This window comes from Opisthorchis viverrini, assembly GCF_000715545.1.
Source record: "Opisthorchis viverrini unplaced genomic scaffold opera_v5_20, whole genome shotgun sequence".
NCBI lineage: Eukaryota > Metazoa > Platyhelminthes > Trematoda > Opisthorchiida > Opisthorchiidae > Opisthorchis > Opisthorchis viverrini.
Genome location: NW_008751676.1, coordinates 941,572 through 953,262, shown reverse-complemented (window position 1 = coordinate 953,262; position 11,691 = coordinate 941,572). Strand labels below are relative to the sequence as shown.

The following is an 11,691-nucleotide window of genomic DNA, read 5'->3' as shown; positions in this document are numbered from 1 at the left end:
CAACCAGTGTACGACCAGTACGCGGTTATTACAGCTGATAATGATGATGATGATGCTGCATTCCGATCACTTTGATTCCTTGGACGCAAACCGTTTTTGAATTAGCAAGCTGCTACTTCAAACCCTACTGGTAGTTGTGTAGCCTCGCCTTGCCAGTAACATCCCTAATGGATACTAATGGGTACTTTTCTCATCCCTTTTAGCAGTCATTCTTCATACCGAAATATGGATGTGAATGTATCCCATGTAGGTCGATGTGAAGTGTGTGACATGGCGTTTACGTCCAAGAAGGTTAGTATTCAGTCAGGGTTTTTGAACTTCATTTGTCATCTAGGCAAGTCTGATGCACAATGTTTCGGCTGAACATCACGTACGTTATGAACGGAGACAGCGTGCTCTCAGAAAACCACTGTATACGTTGCCCCCTTCACGTTCTAACTTTTACCCACTTCAGTGTACATGTGTGTTCAGTTTGTGGCACTGGTGGGATGGGAGGCCTCTATCAATGGCGAACCCATGTCCGTGGCAAACGTCATCAAAAAGCTCTTAGACGATTTTACGAATCTTACCCAGCTTGGTGAGTTTCTGACACTTGCCCTCTGTGACCAAATGCCTCCAGTCCTGTCCTTAATTTTTATGTTAATGGTAATAGCGAATTGTCCTTTGGTGAACGCATCGTCTGTGCATTTTCGTGGATGAGACTATTCGTAGTGAACGAACTAAAGTACAGTTGTCGGTCTCTGGATAGACCATCCAAATGTTATCTTCTCTCAAGAACAAAGGACGAATCCATCAGAGAGAGAGAGAGAGTAGGATTTTCTGAAATTACACCGATGTCCAGTCTTTGAATTGTGATCAATGGTTCCATCAGCTCATCGTATTCTTTGCTCCCCATGCGTGTTGCGATTGTTCCATTTTGCCTGGACAGTAAAACCATGACGATTGAAACAGGACACCATCTTGAAGTATGATATAAAGTCTTGTCCAGCACTATTCTCAGGGATCATCCTCAGTGGTTCAGATATAGCATTCTTTCGGTAGGTAGTTGGTATACTGCCCGAAGGAGGCAGTATGGCTGAGGTACTGCCAGGTTGCCAAGTCATAGATAAGAGCTGTCGAGATGCCGAGTTTGGGTTCGAACCACGGATCTTCCGGTCACAGTAAGTTCACACCTAAGTTACCTCGAGGTATTCGCGAGAGATACACATTAGCGTTTTCCCATGGTAGTCTGTCTCGGTGGATCACTGCACACCGAATGTAACGCTTATTTCGTGGGTGGTGTTACTAGCTACATGTCAACTTACGAAAACCTAGGCGATTAATAAAAATAATAATCGTTCAGTTGTAGCACCCTTTCGGTGCCTAGCTGCCATGCCACCCGAAGGAAGCACGAGGGCTGGGATACTGTCAGGTTGCCCAAACCTAGACAGGGAAGTCGAGAGGCAGAGGTCGGGTTCGAACCACGGACATTCCGGTCAGTAAATTCGTGCTCTAGCCACTTGAACCATCTCGCACCTAGGCCGTTGTCACTAAAGGGAAGTCTCATACCCTCAAGTATGGAGACGTAAACTGTGGTTTAACTGGTAACTGTGCTGAAGATGTGCAGAGAAGGAGAGTTTTGACAATTCCAGATTCCTTTATGGAAACATCATTACCTCTAAGTTACCTTCACCTAAGAGGCACCTCCTAGATGATTTTCCTAGTTCTTTTCTCCTTGTGTTGTGAATCCTCTACGCTAACAAATACTCCAGTAACTAGGTCGAAAAGGCTTCAAATCTCAAGCATAACACTCAACCATGGACGATGTTATCTTGACCATATTTCGCTACCTATCTAAACCGAAATCCAGTTCATTCCACTCAAGACAAGTAGCTGGACGCACCACAGTATATGCTTACTCAATGAAATATTACTATATACTCGAAACCCAAGCCTGTACAAGCTAAGCAGAACGGAAATATCATTCCAAACGATGTCTTTCATCAGGTGCTATCCTCGCTTCGTTTGTCTGCTTCTGCCTGTGGAGGTGTAGCGCCTCTCCGCTTGACTCCATTGCGTCTGACAGTGTCAGTTACAGCTACTCAAACATTGTGATTCAGCTTTTATCATGAGGATAATCTTTATCTTCGGTTAATTCCGGAGTCAAAATGAACCCAAGGTGTTTGTTTCTGAACCTCAAGCATTTACATGACGTAGCTCTTCGCGGGTACAATGCTACTTAAATGCAAAATAGTTTCATGATTTGCTGTCATAATTTTGTGTTTCGTTCCCATAAGTTTTAAATATTCACTTCTAGGTATTGGGATAATGGTATTAATAACTACCGATAATTTCGGGCATTCCATGCTCAAAACAGCTTGTCGATGGGGTATTTTTGCCTACCAGTCAGCCTCCATGCGACAACGACTACGCTTCCTCCATTATTGCTGGCGGAACCGCTTCCACGTTGCGTAACCTATCGACCACCGATTAATTACCCATAGACCTGGGAGCTTGCGAGGTTAAACTCATGGGAAGGGATGTGCATGACCATATCAGGAAGTATGAAAGGGTCGTCGTAGAAGAAAAGGAGACTTGTTTGAAAATGATTGCACCGGATCTCCTATAAAATCTCAGTAGAGCATTCGAACAAAGAGTCAGATCCTCTGCTGGAACCAAGAAAACTATTCTGGAAAGCGTAATACACTACTCATAAGGTTGCTGAAAATTCTTCAGCAACCTCATGAGTAGTGGATTACGTGTATACGTGCATCGCAATATCGAATATCGTAACATTTGGTGGCCTGGTACAGCACATTCAGTTGCTTAGAGACATAAACGAGAAATTTAGCTGGGTACCAGGTGATTCTCTCACAAAACCAAATTGGTTTACAAATGAGTATATTTCGCTATTCTGGGGACTGGTTGGAAATGGCAAGAATGATTCCGTCGCCAGCAACGACAACAGCAACAAAAACAAGGAAGCATAGGTGAAGAACCTCTCCGGTAAGCAGCTGGTTTTTCGAAACAGCTCCTTATCAAAGACGCCACAGATCTGGAGTACTTGGCCAACCTGGAGGCGGCAATGACGTCCACCGAATTGGTTAAGAATGCTCAACAAAACTCCATAGTGTATTATGTCCATACACTTATCGTAATATCTCGAATATCGTGCCAACTTAAACATGAGGCCACCCGGTGGCTTAAAAATATCATAAAAGAGGGATTTAGCTGTGTTCTAGTTGAGTCGTCAAAACCAAATTGGTCTGCAAATGAGTGAATTCCGCTAATTCATCACAATGTTGTACCGCCGACAGCATGCACACAAGCGAATACAAACCACTGCTAACGTCCCCTTCCTTTCTCAGCTATCGGTTCTTTCTTCCCAATCATCGCTAGTTATCTCTTCACGGGCCCATTCTTAAAGACCGATGCACCCGTTCGCCGCTCATTGGCGTTACTTTCATTAGTCTTGCTTAATTCTGATTCCACGGCCGTATACTTTTCGGGATTACTATTTGGGCCCTGACGCTTGTTTGCTCTGGCAATATGGAACAAGTTATAAAATTGCCACTATTGCCGGACTCGTTTTCTATTGTTGTATGCTGTTTTATGCTGTCTCTGATACGAGAATCCCCCTTAAGCACTAAAGTTTAAACAAGGCTTTAGTCCTTCTCAAGGGTGGGGTGTGTATTCTCTCAGTAGTGGGTACAACAAAACGACGAATTGTCAAAATTCGAGTGAAGACGAGCACCTGTGCATAGGCAACCTTGCAGAATTTCAGATCTCGTGCTTCCTTCTGGTGACATGGCAATTAGGCACCGAAAGGGTGCTACAGCAGCTGCTAGTAGTGCCTGTTTTCAAAAAAAGGTGCCCGCAATGAGTTTGGCGATCACAGAGGAATTGGCTTGACTCAATTTTTGACAAAACCCTTTGCGAAGCTCATTGTACGTCGGTATGCAAGAATGCTTCGAGACACGATCCGAGAACAGCAGGTTACGTTTCGGGTGGGAAGTTTTATATATAACTGCTTCACACTGTAGATAGCTCAGTGGTTAAGGGGTGAAGCCACTGACTTAAATTTCCATGTTTCCAACCCAACCCTGGCCTGTCGACTGCTGTTGCCTGGGCTTGGGCAGCCTAGAATTGGTATCTAAGCCCTTGTGCTCCAATCCGGTTGTGCGGAAGCTGTGTCGCAGCTGAACAGCCACCATCCGTCAAGTGTTAGAGCAGTAGCATGCGTATGGACGATCCGCAATCTTAGTGCTCTTTAACTTCTAGGCACATCGCTTTCTGTCAACCAGAGTGACCAGAGTAATCCATTTTTTCGGCATGTATACAGTACCTACAAAGTGCAGGGACATTCTATGGAACGTAGATTTGACCGCGCCTCTGAGTGTTTGAGGTGGAACATTGTGGAATGTGGGACACAATGTTTATCTCCGAAGCTACGTCTCAAGGGACGCGTACATCAAACTACGGTATTGTTTGTTTTGTTGCACGTCTGTGAGAAGTGGATCAACAATCGACGAGACTAAGCTGTCTTTAGTATTCGGTAATCCTCCTCTTAAAATCACAGCTTATGTAATCGAATGTCAACGAATCCGCAACTAAACAATCAGAAAACGAGTTTTCGGTTCATTCGAAGAGTACACTCAGCACCAGAAGCTGCGGTGGTTTGGTCATGTATTGCGCATTGAAAATCATGCTCTACGAAAAGCTGTTGTTTTTTGCGTCCAACTCAGAGTGTCACAAGTAGGGAGGTGGAAGTCCTTTGGGCTAGCAGCGATGTGTAAAAGCGATTACGAAACATCTGCATGCTGTCGATTCGATTCGCCCTCTAAAGTGTAATCTGCGTTATCCCCCAGTGTGTGGTTGGAGATGCTGGAAGAAATGACTGCTAGTCGATATGAATGGCGTTATGGTTGTCAGTCTTTATTCATTTTTCTGTGTCTGGTTTTGGTGGGTTTGCATAAAGTCCTTTCCTCGTTTATTTTTATTCCTTTTTTCACAACGTACCCGTCCATTTAAATTGTGTTTATCCGGCAACGAGGTATCAGTGTTGGACATTGATGATGTGCTGTCGATAATCATGAAACTGCATTAAATTGGAGGCTTGATGGCTCAGTGGTTAGAGCGCAAATGTACTGAGCGGAATGTCCGTGGTTCGAACTGGACCTGTGCATTTTGACTTCTGTCTAGGCATGTTTAACCTGGCAGTAGCCATGACCTCTTGCTAGCTAGCATGGCAGCTAGGCCCCGCGAAAGGGTGTTACACATGAACGACTTAATTATAGTTATTCAGCTCTGACGATGGCGTGACAGGCGAAATTGGTGTACGAATCTTAAAGGCCAGGGCCGTGTTTGCCAACTGTTGTCACTCAAGAAAGATATCGTTCGGCACCAGTGGACTCGTGTATCTGACTACAGTGCGGGCTGAATTGTTGTGTGGTTAAAAGATTTGAAACGTCATCCGATCGCTGACCAGCGTCATCTTATACCTATGGTAGGGGTTCGCAATGAGGCGATTCAGAAACGAGGATTGAATCCAGCACTGCAACCCTGGATGACCCGCTCATGTTGTAGTTGTGCCAAGTCGTCGTCTACCGATAGGGACGTTATTTTCCGTACTCAATTTGTGTTGAAGGAAACTCACAGGTGGACAGAATATATGACGAAAAGGAATAAAGGATGCTACGAAAGTGCTGTCGCTGTAAGTTCAGGTGCTCCGGGGGTTGCAACTGTCGTGTTTTTGTCCAATTATAGAGCTTTATTCAAGTAATCGAAATGACTGTACTTCAGTGTAGTACCAGTGTTCCTCGTCTGTCTCGCTATCGATGATGGTGACGTCGGTGGCGTTGATAGTCATAATGATGGGGCGCTTGCAACCAAATTGTTTAGCTCATCAAATAGACTTATGGCTGTGTGTGCAGGCTCATCAGCGACTACTCTGTAGCATTTGCGCTGAATGTAACCTTCATTATTGTTATTTTTCTTCAGCAGAGACGCAGCTCCCCCAACTACTCAAACAGAAGAAAGCCCTGTCAACTCGCACTCAGAAACTTCTGATGCACCGCCGCAACTACCTCAGCAGTGTGCGTAGCTCTTTGTTGGTTAAGTGGTGTTGTTCATTTTATTAATCAGCGATTTCCGTTTTACGCGTTGTTGTATTCGGGCGTCAAGTCAGGAAGTTCTGTGTTTCCCTATACTCAATATTTCCGGCTAGAACCTAGTAGTGTATGCTTTATGCTACCCTTCTTCGATACTCCATTCAGTATTATTGTGAGCTGAAAAGTGAACATTTTGTCTAGTCTCGTGGTAGTTTACTCAAGAGACAAAAAACGGACAAAATTGGTTTCTCAGCATTCGTAAGAAGTGACCAACTGCCTGAACATGTCAGTTGATTGAATTATCAATGAGAAAAACAGAACCCACGCCTTGTTTGTCCTGACGTATGTCGAATATCAGTTTCAGCAGGCCGCATCAAATATTGGTTTTCAAATCATATTGTTGAATTGTTGTGAACTTCATGTGTACAGTGTATGCAGGCTTAGACTTGTGGGATATCGTACGATACATTCAAGGCCAGAATTCTAATGAAATCTACGACTTTTCATGGAAGAGGTTTGTGGTAGGTTTTCTTTACAGGCTATTTGAACACCAGGGTTTTGGAGATCCTCCGGCGTTCGTCTCATTATTTCATCGATCACGAAGTTAGAAATAAATGGAGAGAGTGGGCATCCTTGACGGACACCGCTTTATGTACGGAAGCTTTTGGAGAGCTATCCGTACACTCTCACACGTCCGTAAGTCTGAGAATACAAACTTCCGTGACATTCCTTGGTGGGCAAGTGTTTTAAGAAGAACAAACCTTCAGCTGAGTTGAATGCGCTTCGGAGAAAACTTATAGTTTATGAAATGTATCCGTCAGCTGGACAGTACTCAGTGACAGTCGTTTCGTTCTGTTATCAAGAAAGGCATTTTTCACCAGCACTGTGATGTCCAAGAAAATACGTTTGAACAGTATTTAGTGCTTGACGGCTCCGAAATTTTCACATTTCAACAGCATCTCACGACAACCTTTCGGCGAGAGTGTAAAGATTTCATTCACGTCATTCACGTGTTTTGTAAATGAAACTGGCGAGTATGATCGAACTATGAGATAGTGTTACCGTTCTTGTCATGTATCGTGGAGAATTTAGAAACAACAGCATAGGAAGGTTTTTTTATATAAGCTGTTCACTGAAGCACACCTACCCATAAAGTCATGGGTGCTTTCTCCGTGAATCTGCTGGGCTGTTTTGTGCCACTGAAATGCAGTATAACGCCCAGTGGCTGGTGGCGGTCTTCTCACCTTTTTTCGCTTTGGATCAATGTGTTTTCCTATTTTCTGCGTTCCCCAACTAAGCCTCCGTTTTGGTAGCTCTCTGACTAATCCGTGTAGATGAAGTGACAAAATCGCAGCCAAAGTTTTCGTGCACTGTTTGTTGTATTCGAGGTTGTTGGCGCGTTTCGTTTTGGATAGAATCACAGTGCGCCATCCCAGTGCTTGTTTTGAGTTGCTCTTATTCATAAAACTGTTGGTGATGCCTTTGAATCACTATATTCCAGCGAGGTTTCCTACATGCAGCTGTACTCAACTCCCTCAGACGGCATCTCTTCTGAACGAACGACTTCCCAACAAGTAACTTTGCGAGTGTTTTCGAGGAGTAAGGCTGGTTAAATGTTGACTAACACGAACTTCATATGGCCAGTGCTGGTTACGTAGGAATATGAATTGATCAACTTAAATAAATTCTGGGCGTGAAATCAACCGTCGTGACTCCTTTACATATCCTTTGCCACGGCATCGCTAAAGTATACCGTATACCAGGTTGACTGTGGGGTGGTTGTAAGGACACGGTAAACGGTTCTGATTTCACACCAGATTCTGCAGTATCGTGAACCGTAGGAGGTAGAACTGAATGAGCTTGGCACGGTTACGCAGCCAAGAGCAGCGGTTGTCCCTAATGTTAAGCCATGTCGCTGTAAAATCTGCTGCTTACATGTATGTTGGACCGTAGAAATGAATTTACTAGGCCGTACTGTGGTTACAGGGTAAAGTGAGCGACTAGTAGTGGTGTCACCTATTGCTATCACTAAGGTTATAACTGTCTTACATGTGCTACTTCAGAGTATTACTGGTGAGTTTCTGACGAATAGATGGTCTTTATTTTACCAACACCAAGAATCTATGAGGATGGGGTGTGATAATTACTGCTCTCAGTGCTTGGTGTATAAGCGATCGCGCATCCGATCCATTGGTGCCAGTAAATAACGTAATGCGTGAAAGGTTGTCTTTGCAACTTCAGTGAATTAACACCAACTCGGATGCCGTTAGTTATGGAATTCATGAATCTGGCTCATTGCAAGAGTTCTTGGACAATGATAACAATAACCAGAAATAGCAACACCAGTGTTGGCACTGAGGCTTAACTGCCGTACAACCATAACGTTTATATAATTACTTTTAAAGCGTTAGAATGTGAAGAAGAGAGTAGAGTGTGTGAGTGAGGGGACCTGATACAGGCGAGAATTCTGAAGTACCTTCATCTCCAAGTGCTCAGTCAGACAATCTGGAGAGAAACTGGCATCGGCCATCCGCCATTTCGTGCAATGTCTCCAACCAGGCGCATGAGGGATCACTGCGACATCGTCTAGGATGGCCTACCTCACCAACAACTCCCGAAATCTCGCATTATTCTACCAGGTTATAAATGTCCACCTCGCGGTTTGCGCTATACTGAGGGAGGCACGGAAAGCAGCACTCTTCTCAATAGACGGTGCTTAGGCATGTGTAGTACATCGCTGAGACACTGCAGTGGACGGTGATAGATGTTTTCCACGGTTGGAGTACCTGCTGATTAATCAGGTAGCCATTTTCTAATTACCTCGCTATGAATTCATTGACACCGACACCAGTGACGCTTCTGAAGCGTCAAAGTGGTCGAAAATCTGAGTCCATGTTTCACAATCAACTCGTCCCTTAATGTGCTCGACCCTTGAGACCCAGTGATATGCCTTTTTGACGCAAATTAGCAAACGTGGCTCTCTCCTTGAGATCCATAAACTGAGTTCATCAGACACACTTCCGTCATAGCTAGTGTAACTACCGATGTATGTAATGGAGCTGATTGCTATAGAGACGAGGAGAAAAAACGAGTATTTCAATATTGAGCACTGATTGGTGTCTCATTTACCGATCAACCGAGTTTGAAACTTAGCTGCGGGTAAGTGTCTTTCAAGGTGTAACAGCCGAGGATTTGCAATCGAGGGCGTTTTGTTATCCTTTTAATGCTTTTTGAAATATCTGTCAGGGTTTTCCATGCTTGTGATTTCTGGTAAACTGTTAAATCGTCCACCACAGTGTGGGATGTAGAAAATGACTGAATCCCCTCATGTTTCTTCTATCTCCAGCAGGCTCGTCCGAAGAACTGTCGGATTCCAGCCCAATGTCCTTGGTTTCTGGTTCAGGCTCTGTGATTCACATGTGGTCGCTACCACCTGCCAGCTCTACAGGTTTGAATTGTTCTGCATCGTCCAAACTTATCCAGTCCTGCAAATACAGTCGGTTAGCATGGGATCCATGTGAATCTAAGCTGATCTCACTTCAGACAAACCCACTCTCAGCACCTTGTATTCAAATCCGTTCCGATGATTTACACAACAGAACTGACGTGTACAACCTCTTTGATGATGAATTAGCATTCAACTCAGGGGTCACCAGAACTGGTCGTCTCTCTGCCACTTGTTTTGCGTTTCCGCTACGAGGTAGTTCGTATCAGTTGGCTGTAGGGCGTACAGACGGTAAAGTGGACGTCTATGACTTATCACTGAAGAGACTTTCCCTGCAAATTCGAATACCCTGTAGGTCATCTTTCTCCACCTTCTTTGTGCCAACCTGCATCACATGGGCCCTTTGTGATAGACTGCTGGTTATCGGAACGCGGACAGGCGATATATGTGTGTGTTTAGCCCCAGATGGAGAGAACAACGATCCCAGTTTGTCCATCCTCCCGGTTCCGCAAGCCAATACCGCAAGCGGGTCACAAAAAACATCATGTTTGACCGTTTGTACATCTCGCTTGGACACTGCACTGATCGCCGCTGGCTATTCTACAGGTCACTTCGTTGTGTGGCGCTTGGATTGGCCACTGTCACCAAACACTCTCGATCATCTATACTTCCAGTACTTCATTCCACGCCCCGACTCATGCTCTTGTGAGTTATTTTGTATCACGTGGTCTCTGAGTACCTCACGTACAGTGTTCACTAGTGGATCACCTGATCTACGTCTACGTATGTGGAAGGTGGAAAGTCAGAAGCCTACGGTAGATCCTATACATACCCTGTCCATTTCTGAGCCAGGTGTCGGCTATCTGTCAAATGATGTCACGTTGGACGGATTCACTCTGGCCACTAGTCTTACAGATGGGCGCATCTGGCTTTATGACGCTCGCAATATGTCTACTCCGTTCTGTACTCTGGCAACTCGTGGAAGCGCTCCTGTCCAGTTCTTATTGTTTTTAAACCATGTTGCGTCTCCAAATGGCAAGGATAACCTAAACCCAGTGGCTAATTGTTTCAAAATGGCAGGTGGTAGGGAATCAGGGCGTTCACTTAAAAACTTAACCAACATTGAACATGGTTTGTCACCGGAGCACTCCACTAAGCGTCTTTGTTCAATGCCTGATAATTCATCGGACCACAAGGAAGCTCGTGATTCCGATTCGCCTGTCGAGTTTGATGTTTCATCCAGGTCAGAACCCGATCCTTCGTGCCTACCAAAAGAGGCAATTTCTTCTGAGATATCTACACAGTTACCACCTGTTTTCAGTCCCATTTTCGATTCCGATGGCGTTCCAGATCACACAGTAAATTGTTTGGAAATGCCAGTCAACAAATCTAATTCGGATGCACGTTTAGACAAAGTGGTTCACCAGCTTTATCGATTGGAACGAAGAGTAGAAAAAAAGTTGGCTCAACTATCTTCGATACTGCTTGAACTTCGGAAGGAAAACACTGCTTTACGAAGAGAAGTGGAAAAACAGATTTATCTCACCTAGATAATATCACTATTTCTGTACGCTCTTCTTTTGTATCTGGAAGTGACACTGTGAGGTCGATGTTTTCATCGCAACCATACATTCTGATTGCATATTTTCTATTGAGCCATTCCTCTTTCTTCGCCCTGTTTGGTATCTGGGAGAATTTGTACTTTGCAAGGTATTGCAAGTTTCACTTGTTTTCGTGTATGCTGGATCTGTTGGCTGCTTGTGAGTAGTATAAACTTATTTCCTTATGTGCAGCGTTTACAACCTAGCATGGCAGTATTAAGCATCACGACGTACGTGTATGAGTTTTTTTTACTTTTGAAGATAGACTATTTCACATTCGCTTTCTTTCAAGTAGCTGTTCGCGCGATCATGCAGATTTATTCGGTATCAGTGAGGTTCAATGACTATTTGCGGATAGGTCCCCGAAAAGCTGGGTATCCTGCGGTCTTGTTAGGGCTCACCAAATTGGCTCAGATGCATCGGTCAGGTAACATTTTGGTTGGCAGCCTCAGGTCGTTGAGGCCACTACCACACGCCTCCCGAATAAAATGCCACAACAGACAGTAGGGGTGCAATTAAGGTTGAAAGACCTCGTACAACCAACCTTTACGGGGTC

The 11,691-nt window shown here is 44.5% G+C and overlaps 1 protein-coding gene across 1 annotated transcript; it reads left to right on the top strand.

The window, feature by feature from the left end:
* Window positions 1-205: 205 nt before the first annotated feature.
* On the top strand, window positions 206-11,395 carry T265_01806 (hypothetical protein; the record flags this gene model as incomplete). The annotated part of the gene is made up of 3 exons (XM_009165916.1): window positions 206-577; window positions 5,980-6,074; window positions 9,417-11,395. The coding sequence occupies 3 exons, from the start codon at window positions 460-462 to the stop codon at window positions 11,082-11,084; spliced, it is 1,881 nt and encodes a 626-aa protein (XP_009164180.1).
* Between the last annotated feature and the right edge of the window lie 296 nt (window positions 11,396-11,691).